At 38.3% G+C, this 16,453-nt stretch overlaps 1 protein-coding gene across 1 annotated transcript; it reads right to left on the bottom strand.

Annotated features, from left to right (window-relative positions):
* Positions 1-2,231: 2,231 nt before the first annotated feature.
* On the bottom strand, positions 2,232-15,996 carry LOC133859386 (glutathione S-transferase DHAR3, chloroplastic). The gene is made up of 6 exons (XM_062294778.1): positions 15,624-15,996; positions 14,635-14,725; positions 14,268-14,411; positions 8,740-8,857; positions 3,754-3,894; positions 2,232-2,525 (listed from the first exon to the last, which is right to left on the bottom strand). The coding sequence occupies exons 1-6, from the start codon at positions 15,859-15,861 to the stop codon at positions 2,439-2,441; spliced, it is 819 nt and encodes a 272-aa protein (XP_062150762.1). The 5' UTR covers positions 15,862-15,996; the 3' UTR covers positions 2,232-2,438.
* Positions 15,997-16,453: the final 457 nt, after the last annotated feature.

Below are 16,453 nucleotides of genomic sequence, written 5' to 3'. Positions count from 1 at the left end.
TACAATAATAAGAATGCGTGTAGAAAAGATCCAATCCTCTCCGTTGTCATCTTTATAATGTTTCAGTAAACCTCGTTTCTTTTCTTTTCTTTTTTTTTTTTTAAAAAAAAAATCTAAAGTCAAAATCTACACAGGACACCTTCTTCTTCTTCCTTTTTTTTTTTTTTTTTTTTTTTTTTTTCACACCTAGGACACGGGCCCCAAGAATGTTGGGAAATATATTCCGACTGGACCACTTTGGGATGCAACTTGAATTATTTTTGTATTTAGTCGGTGGAAGTTTCACCAACAACCATAAAGTATGGTGCTACAAGAAAGTCGATGATAATTTTGGAATTTTTTTTTATGCAAACATTCCGTCTTGCCAAACCTAGCATTTTGAAAGCCCAAGTGAAGGATTTTTTATTTATTTATTTTTAGATAAGTGAAGGATCTTTTGTTGTGGATGCTTTCTTCCATTTGGGTGGAAATCCGAGACTGGGAAATAGACTCTAATTTGATGGCAGAAAATTGTAATGAATAAACTATTGCCCCCATAGCCTATTTATAGGCCCCCTTGCATCTCTTTATGAAGGGTTGCAATCCCACGAAGGGGTTGTTTTTTTTTTTTTGAAATGACGTCGTTTGGTTTGTTGATGGACGCGAATCCAAGGTGTGAAATGACATTATTCATTTTAAGTGAAATGATGTCGTTTTGATCTTGAAGAAATACACCTATTTGACTATTTGTTTTATTTTATTTGTCAAAACATCGTTTTCACCAATATGAATGTCTTCATTCTCAATGCGCACGAATGAACCAGCAACATAGGGACTATTAGAGCTGTAAATAAACAAGTCCATTCGACGATGCACTCGTATAAACTTGACTCGAATTCTGTTTGTTTAATGAATGAGTCGATCATAAATACAAAATTAAATTCAATTATTAAATAAGTTATACTCTTATAAATTCGGCACAACTTGTATAACCACTCACCATGATTTGCAGAGGTTTTTCATCCAGTTTGGCAATGGATTGATGAAGATAATAAAATGCTATGGTGGAGGTCGAATCAAGGGTTTGTCTGTTAATGGTCTTTTCAATCTGTTGCAGGACGTCCCTGTAATGCTCTTCACGTTCTTCTTAACTTCCCCCTCCAACCTAGCTATTATACCAATTGAAAGATCTTTAAATGTTTTTGTTGTGGATAGTTTCTCTCATTAGGGTGGAAATCCACGAGGAAAATTGGCTTACAAGAACGAATAAACCACTATCGCCCATAGCCTATTTATAGGCCCCATGCATCTCTTCACGAAGAGTTGCAACCCCATGAAGGGTGATTTCTTTCATAAAGAGATGCACCTCCTCAGCCTATAACTTTCATGGAAGTTATTACCATCTATGTAGATTATAGAGTGCATGGATGACTACCATTGTTATTGTTGATGCAGTTTTCTGGTATATGACGTGCCACTTTGTCATTCATCTTGTTCTTCTCTTCTCTACAAAATAAAAATAGATGAGTCGGAGGATGCTGACAATCCCACTCCAATGCTTAAATCAGTGGGCAATTCCAGAGAGTATTCAATATAATTTCAAATAGACCAAAATATAGCCTCAGTTTGATACCTGGTGTTCTCCTATATTTTTAAATGTTTTGGTGCGGTTAAATTGCTTCGGGGATCCCGATTTTCTCGGGATTTGCAGTTGAGGGTGAGGTGATCTCAGGTGTACGGATCTTCCGGGATCCGTAACTCGTCGATGTGATCTTGGCTGCACTAGGTAGAGCGAAGAATCTGGGATTCATATCCTGGGTATTCTGGTTGGTTCCGTGATATCCATTGGTCTTAGATATGACGATGTGCCCGAGCGATCTTCCCAGTCGGTTGGCCGACTGGGCCCAAAATTCAGAGATGGGCTTATTGACCGAGAGGAATGATAATTTCTCCGACAGTTATAATGTAACAACCCCTTTACACTATCACAAGTAGCTGATAACCTTTTAACATTCTTCCTTCATGGTCATGTTCATAGCAACACTGACATGACTGCATCTTTACATCATGAATTAAACCACAACTGCATGAGCCCCTACATCTCCATACACTCCTCTTTATGCCTTCCTCCCACACGGTAATGAGGAAAGTCATACGCAAGAGTCGACCAATTGCTTTTGTATGTATATTTAGTGTAAGAAATCTATAATAAGTCCATTCCTAGAAAATGCACGATTTTTTAAACTTTAGAAGGCCTGCAATACTTTCAACTTTCATATGCATGATCCATTGTCACTAAATTCCAGTACCCTCTACATTTGGGCAACGTAAATGGAAAATAGAATCTGACAGTCAATAATAAAGGAAGTGTTTTAATCGCATTCAAGTATATAATACATAAAGAAGGTTACGAGTGTAGACCTGTAGAGCCCTCCTATACAGAAGAAGCTAAAGAAAATTTAACCCACGACTTTTGGACGCCAACCGGCAATTACATCCTCTGGCTGTGCACGTGTTTTAATAAACGAATCCCTTGAGAAAATAGCCTGCATGTCCAACTCCACAATATTATGAATAAAGAACTTACAATCAACCTAAACAAGAAATTTTACCAATAAATTAGTGGTCGTAAGACTTTCTAAACATGGGAAAATTATGGATTTAAAAGAAACTAGCATTCGTGCGAGTTTAAGACAAAAAGCTGCCACGTATGGAAGGCAAGAAAGCGATAGGGCGAGGATCTTAATAGGGTTGCTAAAAGGATCATTTGAGGTCACATTCAAAGGCAGAAAAAGTACTTCATATAGAAAGGACATTGTAATTTTGATATAAGGCCAGTGACTGCATCTGATCCAATGAGGCTACCATTGGAAAGGCTAGGGAATATTTTTTTTCTTTTTCTTGGGAAACTTTTGAAATATATACATGCATACAGACACACAGGAAAAGGGTGGACAGTTAAGGGCTAAGGCATCAATCTAAGAAGAGTTAACACAACATTGTCAGAATCATTGGAAGGTGAACACGAGTAATACCTAGCACAAATCTGGTCATATTATTTTCAGAGTTATTACAATAGAAATTGGAATTCTGAGGAACTAAGAATTTCCAGTTTGAGCTGGAGAAAATTTACTTTCTATTTTGAATCGGAGATGTCTTCCAACTTGAAATTTTTTAAGTCTAAACATTCATAATTGGCTTATATATTTGTGAGTGTGTTGTGTGAAATTTTGTAAGCTTGAGCATTTATAATTGGTGCTTGTGTGACAAAGTTTAAGCGCTGTGTAGAAGTGTAAGAGCAATTCAGTTTCAAACTTGCTTGAATAAGTGGTCCGATGTTGAAACATAATCAAGCCTATTCTAAGATTCCTAAAGTTTTGATTTAATAAGAATAAATCACTCCTTTGGAAAACCTTTAATCTGAAATCATATATTTCTGATAGAGAAACACAAATTTACCATTCTGGGGATCTTATTTCAATTTTAGTTGGAATCAAGCACATTATGACCAGTTTCTGGGCTATTCATACCCTCAGAGCTCTCCCCACCCTCCCTACTCCCCAACAGAAAAAAATAAGGTCAAAGAATTTTAAAATGAACTAAACAAAATAGATAGTAATTTTAGCTGCCTTTGGAGACAAGTTTTACTTCTTCCTCCAAAGGTGCAGGACTGCAGGTCCTCGGTTCAAGCCATTGCAGGAGTTGGGAATTGTGAAAAAGCTATGAAGCACAATTACTAGCTAAATAATAACAACTTAAAGTTTGCTCACATACCTTCATGTAAGACTTTACATGGGGAAGAGACTCTGGAACTGACCAATTCTTGTAATGCCCCAAAGCAATCTCTAGATGATGCAGCTTGGGTCCAAGTGACAAGTCCACAGCAGAAACCTCTTTTCCATTGATAAAAGGACCCTTCATGGGCGAAAACAATCACAATAAAGTGTCATGAGATATCATTTATTAATTAAATTTGGTTTATGTACACATGCCACCAAAACAAGTGATCAAATTTCACAATTGAGATTGCATCAAAGGGGTTCCTCTACACAGAAACCGTGTGTTGTGCGGAATGAAATTCTTCCGCTGGTAAAAAAGTTCTGCTTAAATTTTCAGGCATGTTTGAAAGTGACTAAGCTTGATTTTGACTACTGAAAATTGGGAAGCCATTAATATCCATGGAAGTGAAGCTATCCTCCTTTGATTTTCATACCAATTGGTAATCCCATTTGGGTTTCATATAAATCGAAAAAAGTCATTTCCATAGTATGCATAGATTCAGTTTTAGTGATGTAGGATTTAGAAGTCTTTAAACAGGGAAAAAAAATGAAGAAACCAAATTTAGTGAAAATTGGACTTTCGTTGTGGCAACAAAGCATGCAACACCCTAGACCCACCCAAGGGTAATTGTAACATTGTTTGCTTCTTCTTTTCTTTTTTTTTCTTTTTTCAAATTTGTTGTGTGGTGGTTGTTTGTTTAATTGTTTCTTTTAATTTCTTTTAAGACTTATAAAGGACTAAAAAGGTTAAAAAAAAATAAAAAATAAAAAAGGAGATTCAGTTTCACAAACTAAACCCTGCACTTGCTGCCAGTCTTACAGCCCCCAAAATAACCCTAAGTTAGTTTGAAAACTCATCTCTCTCTCTCTCTCTCTCTTTCTCCAAACCAAGACCTAAAAACTACATCACTTTGCATAAAACATTCTCCCTCAGAGCTGTACCAAGAAACAGGAAGGATTCTCCAGATTTTTCTCAAACTTATCTATTGAAAACTTTGCATATAGCCTGCCTAAAATTTCTGTATTGTTTCTATGCAAAATTAGTTGCAAATTGAACTCCAAAACTGATTCCTAGAAGCTGTCACTCGCTGTACAACTTCTAGTCAAGATTGTGGTGAGTATTCTCAACGATTCTTTCAAGTTTTTGTGAATTCCTTTGCAAGAAATCTGAGATAAACTACGCCTTTGTGTTTTTCCTAATCCCTATGTTCTAAATCTTACAAAAACAGTAAGAACCTTATTCTTGCACAGAGAACTCTTGGTGCCCCAAAGAACAGACTCTGTCTCTTGGATTTCTTCTAGTTCACGGCCAGATTTTGCTTAGGTATGGTCACTAATAAGCCTTGTAATTGATGCTTAGTTATGCTATTATGAGAATCATAATAGCCTTGTCTCTGCTGTAAGGATTCTCCTTTGCCTATTGTCCTGACAGTATGGCCCTTTGCCATACGATCCCAGCGGCATAGGGCCAATAACAAGCCCGTCGGTAAAGTTCTTTCTTGAGTAACCCCGTCGGTAGTAACCTTGTCGGGAGTAATCTTGTCAGTATGACCTTCCTGTCCTGCATCAGATGGGAAATATTGACGGCATCAATAGTCCTAGACCCAACAAAAAGCTTGATAAGAGACCCCCGTTCACTATAGCAGAAATCATTTTCCATAACAATAGCAAACAATAAGGGAGACAAAGGATTTCTCTATCTCAAACCACGAGAACTATTGAAAAAACCCGTAGGAGTACCGTTCACCAATATAGAAAAGCGCACCGAATAAATACATGCACTATCAAAGTACACCATTTCTCCCCACACCCACATCTCTTCAGTATATAAAGCAAAACGTCTTAATTGACATGATCATAAGCCTTTTTGATATCCAGCTTGCAACAACACATTTGGCTCCACAAATCTAATCCTGCTATCAAGACTTTTTGGTAACAAGGACAAAGTCTAGAATCTGCCTACCCCTGATGAAAGTATTTTGAGGCTTGGAAATGATCTTCTCCACTACCATTTTCAACCTGTTAGCTAGGACTTTGGCTACAATTTTGTAAACTCCACCCATTAAGCTAATAGACCACAAGTCCTTCATATCAATGGCCTCGGGATTCTTCGGGATAAGAGTGATGAAGGTGGCTTTGAAACTTTTTTCAAAAAAACCTTTAGCCTGAAAATCATGGAAGACATTCATGATATCTACTTTAAGAACATCCCAACAAGCTTGAAAAAATGCCACAGTAAAACTGTCCAGGCCTGGGGTTATCACTATTTAGAGCTTTCATCACCCCAAAGACCTCATTTTTGTCAAAAGCTCTCTATAACCATATGGCCTACTCCTCCCCAATGGAATCAAAAGTAAGCCCATCCAACTTTGGTTGCCGGCTAAACCGTTTAGTAGACAGGTTGTCATAGAACTGCACCTTGCGATCTATGATCTTAGACTAGTCTAAATAGACTGTCCCATTTACCACCAACTGCTCAATGGAGTTATTCCTCCTATTCGAATTGGCCACTCGATAGAAGAACTTTGTACACTCACCACCCTCTCTTAACCACAATACCCTTGATTTCTGCCTCCAACTCACCTCCTCCAAGAGAGTTGTCCTCCCCAAGTCATTAATAATTGTATCCTTCCTCAATTTCTCCTCCTCACTTAATACTCTCTCTTCTTCCAAACCCTTAAGAACCCCCGAAAATAATCTTTTTCTTTCTCTCAACAATTCCAAACATCTCCTCATTCCATACTTTTAAATATGCTTTCAAAGTCTTCAATTTGCGAACTATGTAACTTAGAGAACCCTAATAAGAATTCCCCCACTGTCTCACCTTGTCTACAAAATCCTCTGACTTTAACCACATAATTTCGTACTTAAAATACCTTCTACCTCCATGTAGCCCTTTTATGCATCCAATACAATATGTTTGATAAAGGGTTTAAATATAAATGATTTTATGTGCATGCTTCCGCTATGTCATGAATATATTATGAATATTTTATGACACTTGATGAAAATTAAATGAAAAGAAAGAAATGAAAAAGAAAAACAATTGTATGAAAGCATGAAAGGTATTTAATTGTTTTTGGCCCCATAAAATGATGTGCAGTGGTACCGGAGCTAATGAGTGGGTGCAGCCACCTCGTATGGTCCGCTGCGAATGGCTCACTCGAGTACACCATCGTTTATCAAGTGATATCCATATCCTGGACATGGCTTCACCTGTGACCATAAGAGCAGAGTCGAAATCCTTCTGATCGCCAACCCTTACACACAAGGTGTAATTGTGTGTCGGCCATTCAAGAAATTGAAAGAAAAAGAATGTTTACGATATGTGTGAATGATTTACTTGTACTTTTCATGTATTTGAAATGAAACTCGCTTCCAATTTTTCATTTATTGTATGTTGTATCTACTTACTAAGTATTCAACTCACCCTTTGATTTTATGTTTTAGAACAACCTAGATAATGTCGTGGATGGTTCTACAGGCCAGGGAAACTAGGGTCGGAAGTCTTCACCTAGAAGCGGATTAAATAAGCGCATGTAGAGGTTTAGCGATTAAGTTTTAATGGGTTGAGTTGTAATAACAATGATACAATGGTTGAAGTTTTAATTTTTATAAGACGTTTGGTTTGCTTGATTTTTAGTTATGGAATTCTTGTATCCTAATATTTTTTGTTCGAGCGATGCAAAATATTGTCTTCCTACAGGAACGGGGTGTTACAAAGCAGCTCTCTACAAGTAGTGAAAAGTACTTGTTTGTGAGTCTAAAATAAGAAACCACAGGCTTATAGCCCAAATAGAGGTATTTTGAAAATTATGACCAGTTTAATTTTGCCACAGTAGCTGCTTAGTCCGCCTAAAACTTTTATTTATTGAGCCTAGTTATTAGTCTTGTCAAATTTGGCAAGTCTTGATAGGTCCCAACTCTTAGAGTTGGCTTGCCTAGCATGTTGCTGGGCCACCAAATTTACTTGCTCATCAAGCTCATCCTCAATAGATATGATGCACTAAGCATAATAGTAGAGACAAAAGGAAGAATACGGAAAAACCAGCTGCTTTGCTTGATGCGTGATGCGTGATGCATCTTTCACTTTGGTGTGATGCACAAAACCCATAGGTATGGTGCTGAGAGACACAAGTATGATGCTCGGTCTGTCTCATTCATTTCTCTTTCCATTTGCTCTATTTTAGATCTCAAAAAGTTGTCCATCAATCCTATTTCTTTCACAATCATAGATACGATCAAGGCCAGATTATTTAACTCTTCAAACTCTTTATTTCCTTGAACTTGTTTAGAGAGCCATCTGAACCCCAGTTATTTATTTATTTACATTCTCATCACCTCTTTCCTTCTTCTTCATTTTTTCCTTCTCTCCTGTTTCATGTTTTGCTAATACCTAATCAGGGTTTTGGAAGACCATGCTCTGGTATAACTGACCCTGGATGACAAAACAATAAATTTTTGGGATATCTTCTACCATTAGGTTTCACAATAGTAGTCTTAGTATAACTGTATCATTACATTCCACATGACATTTCAAGGATGTATTATGTATATTGTAAAAAACAGAAAAAGCGTCGGGAAAAAAATGATTTCAGTGGTTTTGAAAATGCCCTTGGTAAAATAATTGAATTTCCTAATAAATACTGCCCTGTTACCATTCTCATATGTAAGTCTTGATGGCCAGATAAAAAAGCAACCATACTGAAACATCTCAATAGCCTGTTCTCGGTGTTTGGTAAGCACTCCACGTGTGCCATAGGCCTCGAGGATTGTGGCAAAACTCTGGGTAAACCATAACTAGACATTTCTTTTCCTTCTTCAACAACATCATATATAAGGGACAAACAAATTCTCATTGAAGGAAGCTAATATAAATTTAATGCAACTATTTTCATAAGAGGTGATTGACAATCTTTTGCCCTAACCAACAAGGAATTATGGAAAGATAGATAGGGAAAAATAAGGATAAAGAACTTACATTTTCTTTGAGATAATTGTTTAAAGATCTTAGCTCGTTCAGTAATGCTTGCTCTGTTCCATCACTGGGGTTTTTGCTCTTGAGGAAACCAATAAATGTGGAGAAGATCTTTGATCCACTACAAGACAGTGTTTAAAATAGCTACCATTTATTTCAGTCTTTAACTCCAAACAATTTAGAAACACAATAAGACATAAAACTTAAACCATGATATAGACATCTAACGTCTAACAACAATGGACTGATTTACAGAAGTTACTTTCTCCAAACATCAAACACACATGCATGTGTGCACTTGTAGGGCCAGGCAGAAAACCGAAAAAAAATGATCCAACCAACCAAACCGACCATAGACCGACTGAATATGTCGATTTCTGGCCTTGGTTGGATCACTGTCAGGCAGGATGCTAAAAAAACTGATAGGGTTCAGGTCGGGGGTGTGTTGGAAACCCAACCATTACCGACCAGCCCAAACTTCTTCTTCCAAAACCTCTTTCTCCCCCAAATTCTAGTCCTCACTCACACGGAAAATGCAACATTCGCCTTAAACTAACCAGCCCACCGACACTTGACTGACCGGCACACTTGTTGGTGTTAGTGCAGTTTGAAAGCTATGAATTGACCTATCAATTTGGGGTCTGATGAAACATAGGAATTATGGAAGTTGAAAACCGTACTCTTTACCGAGCATTCATTGATCTTATATAGAGTTTGATTACAGAGTTTAAGCTAAACACTAACTCTAGTCTAGCAACCGGTTTCTACCTCTAAATACATTCAAACTATAACACTTGGAATCTTTATCTAGTTATGAGACTATTGCATTAGGACTCTATAACATATCTCGGCTTTTGGATAGAATTAGAGAACTTCTTAGTAGAGTCCCGGTTGGACACCTCCACAGATTGAGCTGCACAAGACTCCTGCTAAGACTTTGAGTCTTGTGTGAGAGGTGTTCTAATACCCTCCCGCAAGCTCAACGGGGGAGATCGCACGTTGAGCTTGAAACAGAGTTGTTGAAACTTGGCCGAAACAAGTGGTTTTGTAAGGACATCGGCAAGCTGATCGGAGCTAGGAACAAACCGAACCACCAATGACTTATCAGCAACGCGATCTCGAACAAAGTGGAAATCAATTTCCACATGCTTGGTACGCGCATGGAATACCGGATTAACGGACATGTAGGTGGCACCAATATTATCACACCAAAGAGTTGGTGGTGAGGAGGTCCGAACACCAAGAAAAACACAATATGCACCGGTGGAATGACGATCGTCTGGACATCCAGCCCAATCAGCATCCGAGTAAGCTTGAAGAACATTGGAAGATGAGCGATGGAGAAGAAGCCCATGAGACAGTGTATACTGCAGGTATCTGAGGACTCTTTTAACGGCCTGCCAGTGTGGTTTAAGTGGACGATGCATGAATTGGCACACGCGGTTTACAGTAAAGCTTAAGTCTGGTCTTGTGAGAGATAGATATTGTAGGGAGCCGACTGTACTGCGATAGAGAGACGGATCTTCCATTGGATCCCCTGAAAAAGCAGAGAGGACGGACGAGGAAGCCATTGGAGAAGTAATAGGCTTTGCTTCATGCATGTTTGTCTTCTTTAAAAGATCCATAATATAGCGCCATTGAGAGAGAAGAAGACCTGAGTTCAGTTTGTGAACTTCAACACCAAGAAAATAGTGTAAATCACCCAAATCCTTAACTGCAAATTCAGCATTAAGGAGATGAAGCAAGTCTGGGATGGCCGCTGGATCTGAGGCTGTGATGATGATGTCATCAACGTAAATGAGCAGGAAGACGGTGACTGACTGTGTTTTGTAGAGAAACAGGGATGAGTCGGCCTTGGACCCGACAAAACCAAGTTGGATGAGCTTTGTACTTAACCTGGAAAACCAGGTTCGAGGCGCCTGTTTGAGGCCATATATAGCCTTGTGAAGCTTGCACACATGATGAGGAAAGTTAGGATTGGTAAATCCCGGTGGCTGAACCATATGAACTTCCTCGGACAAAAGACCATGAAAAAAAGCATTTTGTATATCGATCTGTTTCATTGACCAACCAGCAGAATATGCAAGGGACAGCACTGTTCGGATCGTTGTGGGCTTAACAACTGGACTATAAGTTTCTCCATAGTCCACACCTGCTTGTTGATGGAATCCTTTGGCGACCAGCCGAGCTTTGTGTCTCTCAATGGAACCATCGGCCTTCCTTTTCAGTTTGAACACCCATTTGCAACCTACTGGATTTTGGGAGCTATGTGGAGGTACAAGAGACCACGTCTGGTTATGTAGAAGAGCATTAAACTCAAGTTGCATTGCATTTCTCCATTCTGGAATACCTACAGCATTTGAGAAACAGGTCGGTTCCTGAGAGGCTGAGGCATGTTGTGTTAATAAACCCCGAGGAGCAGGGTATCGGACAGTGCCATCTGTGAGCTGTCGTGGCTGAACTATATTGTTCATAGACCTGGTATGCATGGGATGTACTCGGGCAGGAGGAGTTTCCTCATAGGAACTGGAACAAGAGCCGTGTGGTTCTGCAAAATTGGAAGAAGAGGAATCGGAAGAAGAAGGTGGTGATGCAGAAGGTTGTGGTGAAGATGGAGCGGGTGGAGGGACAAGAGTAGGAGGAAAATTAGGAGCTTGAACAGAAGTGAAAGTGGAGGTGGTAGATGAGGTTGAGTGGCTATGGAAGCCACCGAACTGGCAGAAGCACTGGATTCAGAATCGGAATGAGCCATAGCTCAAGACGTGTGTCTTTGAGATGGCTCTGATACCATGATGAAACATAGGAATTATGGAAGTTGAAAACCGTACTCTTTACCGAGCATTCATTGATCTTATATAGAGTTTGATTACAGAGTTTAAGCTAAACACTAACTCTAGTCTAGCAACCGGTTTCTACCTCTAAATACATTCAAACTATAACACTTGGAATCTTTATCTAGTTATGAGACTATTGCATTAGGACTCTATAACATATCTCGGCTTTTGGATAGAATTAGAGAACTTCTTAGTAGAGTCCCGGTTGGACACCTCCACAGATTGAGCTGCACAAGACTCCTGCTGAGACTTTGAGTCTTGTGCGAGAGGTGTTCTAATAGGGTCGATTCCCGTTTGTGAGGTGACTTCCCAAGAACCTCGGTTGATTCTCGTTCAACTGAGGTGCTGCATCACACATTAACCTGAGGCATTTGGTTGAATCTCGGTCAATCGAGGGCTTTCTTGCAATGTCTCGTTTCAAACGAGACCTCAACTCATTCAAAAGCGTTTCGAAAGAGTCGGTTTATTTTGCTTTTCTAGTAAGGTTTGACTTCTTTTTCTATATAAACTCAATTAGGACAGCCTTGGCCGCATTGTGTATTTTTCATCAATTTTCAATAACAAACTCCTTACAGTTGAGTTTTCTCTTATTTGCCCTCAATTTCTTGATTTTTGTTCTTGAATTTGGAAAGAGTTGTGAGTTTAGTATTTTTGTTAATTTTGCGACCCATTGCACCACACTACATCACTTGCAATCACCCCCAACAGAAGGGGTGGGTCGAGACCATCCTGTCTGTTTTTTCTTTTTCTTATCTTCTTCTTCTTTTTTAATTTTTTAATGGAAATGACATAATAGTATTTTTCATGTCATTTTTGTTATTTATTTGAGGGAAAATTTATAGAAGTTTTAGATTTAAATCTTCGCAAACTCGGGTCTTAAATTGGCTTCCAAAAGGCAAAATCCATAAAAGCAAACTTTATTAAATTAAACCTCGTCTTTTCCCTTCTTCTTATTACTCCTTCCGTTTTGCTTTCGAAAAATCCAACCTTGTCTTTTCAAAAAAATAATTTATCAAAATTCCGCTACATTTAATTTTTAGACATTGAATTTCCTCTTTTCGAAGGTGATGAATACTTCGTTAATTAAAGATAAATCTTGCACTTGGTATACAAAAATTAACTTGAGATTCAAAGAGTTGCAAACTCCAAATATGCATTATGACTACTGATCTAAAAAGTGAGAAGGTACCAAGTAAGATTGCAAGTAGTGACATCTAGAACCATAAAAGAAGAGAAGCTCACAGTGTGTGAAACAGAAATCGCACTACAGAAGAAAGAGATTACTCAATGGGGCCTGCAATCTCGTCTTGTTTTAGTGTTTGAGGACAAGACCCAGTTATATGTGGATACAAGACGAAGGAAATGATTACAAATATGAAATGGAGCCCCAAACTACCCTCATCTAAGAGGCAGACCATAAAATGTGGGATAAGATGGGGTATCTGCTAAAGAACGGTGTCTAGCACTTAGTTGCACAAGACTGTCAAAGTTGAAGAAGAAGAAGAAATTGTCATCTCCAGGACTTGGCGGTGAAGGCATTGTTTAAGAGAAAAAAATCAGGGTAAGAGATCAATCAGAGAGCAAAAGTAGTTTAAGAAAAAAGTGTTCGGAAACCAGGATATAAAATCAACCCTTAAAAATTGTTGTTTCAAATACTACAGAAAACCAGTCCAAAGGGATCCATGATTATTTAACATTTCATGGTGAATTTCCATGGTTAATCAAAAAAATGAAAGTGAAATGGAGTAACCATGTGAGGGGAAAACCGGAAAAGGTGGAGTTGGAGGGTTCTTTTGGGAAGGGGGGGAGTTGAGTTGAAGAAGAGATAAGAAAAATTCATCGAAGAGAAAACTATAGATACCACCTACAATGTTTCAAAAGGAGGCGGGAACCTTCCTCAAGGACCTTAAGAAGTCCTTCAATGACGCTACCACAAAGCTTGCCTCCATTAGTTTTCAGTTAAATCCAGTCTCAACAACCCAAAAAAAAAGGCTCAGCAACATTTTACTTCAAAATGATATTTTGTGACACCTTAGCAGCTAAAGTCCCAGCTTCATTCACCCTTGAACACCAAACCTGGAACCAACCATCCACCCTGTAGTTGGAGTCGACCATCCTCACCTTCGATCAGATGTTCACCGATGATTTTAAATGTTAAATTTCTTTAGTAATGAGGGTTATTATAGGTTTCCAATGTTCTATACGTCCACCTAACTTAATGCTAGGATTTGGGTACAATTAACTATTTGAAGAAATGAGAGAGAGAGAGAGAGAGAGAGAGAGAGAGCTTCAGTAATGAGGGTTATTATAGGTTTCCAATGTTCTATACGTCCACCTAACTACAATTATTCTTAATGCTAGGATTTGGGTACAATTAACTATTTGAAGAAATAAGAGAGAGAGAGAGAGAGAGAGAGAGAGAGAGAGAGAGAGAGAGAGAGTTTCTACTGCTATGGTAGCATGCGTATTTTCTTGCTACAACCTATATACAAGTCTAAACCAAAACGAAATCTGACCATCCAGTCAGAGACTTCTGAACATTTACATTTTTAAGCTAGGAAGCTAAATCCAGGTTTCACAACATTGCCAATATGCACCATGGATGGGTGAAAAGCACTCAAGCTATAAGTAGTTTCAAGTGATGAGCATGTATAACCATATGGTTGACGCATAAAAACCACTGAATATAAAACATACACTGAAGCCTTCTCAGGTGGGGTTCCCAACGGTGGAACAGGGTACTTTTCTTCTAGTGCTTGTGAAATAACATCAGAATCTGGAATCCACTTCTCATCAAGTTTAAGTGCAGGAACTTTACCGGCTGGATTGATTTTTAAGAACCTAGATACCAAAAAAAAAAAAACACATTAGCAAACTTATAAAAGATGAAGACAAATCCTGAAACAAAAGCACTTGATGTTTATTAAAGTGCTACTAGAATATGTAATTATGAGTGCATGTCGTCTTTGTGGTTATGCAGCTGGTTTTTGACCAAACAGATGGGTCCTATTCACTATATGAAGAGAAGGAGACATAATTCAAAGAGATGAAATCAGATAATTACCATTCTGGTTTGTTGGCCAAATCTACCAACTTCAAGTCATATGGGAGATGCTTCTCCTCCAAGGTCAGCAATACCCTCTGGCAAAAGGGACCTGAGAAAATGATATAGAAATATCAACAATTAACTTTGTTTGCACCAAGAATCGAAATCTGCACCCCTGAAGAAGCTTAAAATATTACACCATCTTTAACCAAAATAACTTTTCATTAATGTATCATTTTCAAAACAATAAAAGGATGACCATTCTACAATCCTTGATAATTTTACAATTATTATTATTATTATTATTTTGATAACTAATTTTTTGTTCCCAAGGAGAGGGAAAAAAGGAAATTTGAATTAATGAGCTCCGGTTCATGAGGCATGGTCCCTAGCTGATTGACCTAACCCTTAGAGACACGAATTTTACAATTATATGTTAGCAATTCTCTATAATTTGGTGGGCTGTCATAGTCTTTTTTCTATATATATACACTTTTGGGTGTTCTATAAAACCTGGATTAGATGGAGTGTACTTTGTAGGCTCTATAGCAAATAGTGATCACTGCATATTGTAATTGTTGGACTCCTTTTGTTGCACCTTACTGATTAGGGATGATTTTTTGTATATGCATGTGGGGGCTTCTCTTGGTTTTGGCCTTGAAAATGTGTCTCAAGAACTTGATCTAAACATGGCAATCAAATTTGGATTTATGTCTTGCGAGTTACAACCCAAAGAGAAAGGAACGAAAAGACTTAGAGAATGGTAACAAAAAAAAAAAAAAAAAACACTTTGTCTGATGGGTGTGATTCTTTACTACCTATTATGGCTTATAAATTACTTTTAGCTATGTTTCTAAACATTCTGATGTTCGTTATGACGATGAAATCATTTTTATTAATGATTTCAAGGTTCTCAATTCCCAACACTTTATAATGATTTCCAGTATAATGCAGTATCTTATTCCCAATTAAAAGGAGAGAGAGAGACTGAGAGAGAGAGTTCTCACAGTCGCCGAGCTTGTTGGGGGTAGTGATGGAAGCTTTGACGCAGACTTCAAGAGGGTTCGACTGCGAAGCAGAAGACATTGACACCGCGAGGGCTCTTCTGGTCCCGTAGCGTCTCGACTGGTTGAAGCTCTTGGAAGAAACGACGCCGTCTCGGGGCAGCCGGAGATTGAAGAAGCCGATGTGCCTGACGGTCGAAGAGAGCGCACACGCTGTGGGTTGAATTTTGACGGTCGACATTGGCTTTGGTTCGTGAGAGAAACTTGAAACTTTCTTCTTCCGCAAATGAGAAACTTGGGACTTTGTTCGTAATTTGCTTGGTTGTGCCAAAAAGAGTGAGATTTTAGCAAGGAATTGATGAGGTCCTTGTCTTTGTGAGGAAGGTAAGAGTAGAAGAGCCTGGATTTTACCGTACAAACGTCCATGTAGGCACGTACCAGCCTCAATTGGTTTGCACGTGGCACGGTTAGTTTGTAAGAAAAATGATCCATACACTCATTTCTCACAACAGACCCACAACAAGCTGACGTGGCTGGTAATATTTTATTATTTTTTTGTTTTGTTTTCATTTCTTTTTGTAAAAAAATAATAAAATATTACCAGCCACGTCAGCTTGTTGTGGGGCTGTTGTGAGAAATGAGTGTAGGGATCATTTCTCTGTTTGTAATCACCCTTTTTCATTTAAAAAAAAAAAAGAGGGAGAGAAAAACTAAAATATTTACTCATATTTTTTATTTTGTTTTCTTTTTCACTACAAAGGAAAAATAAAACATAACATAACTACAAGCATCTTTTTCCTCCCAAAATAGTTTTAGGGACAAGAACTAGTAGG

Source organism: Alnus glutinosa, chromosome 2, assembly GCF_958979055.1.
Source record: "Alnus glutinosa chromosome 2, dhAlnGlut1.1, whole genome shotgun sequence".
Classification (NCBI taxonomy): Eukaryota; Viridiplantae; Streptophyta; class Magnoliopsida; order Fagales; family Betulaceae; genus Alnus; species Alnus glutinosa.
The sequence above is the reverse complement of the archived record's forward strand: the minus strand, read 5'-3'. Positions and strand labels throughout refer to the sequence as shown.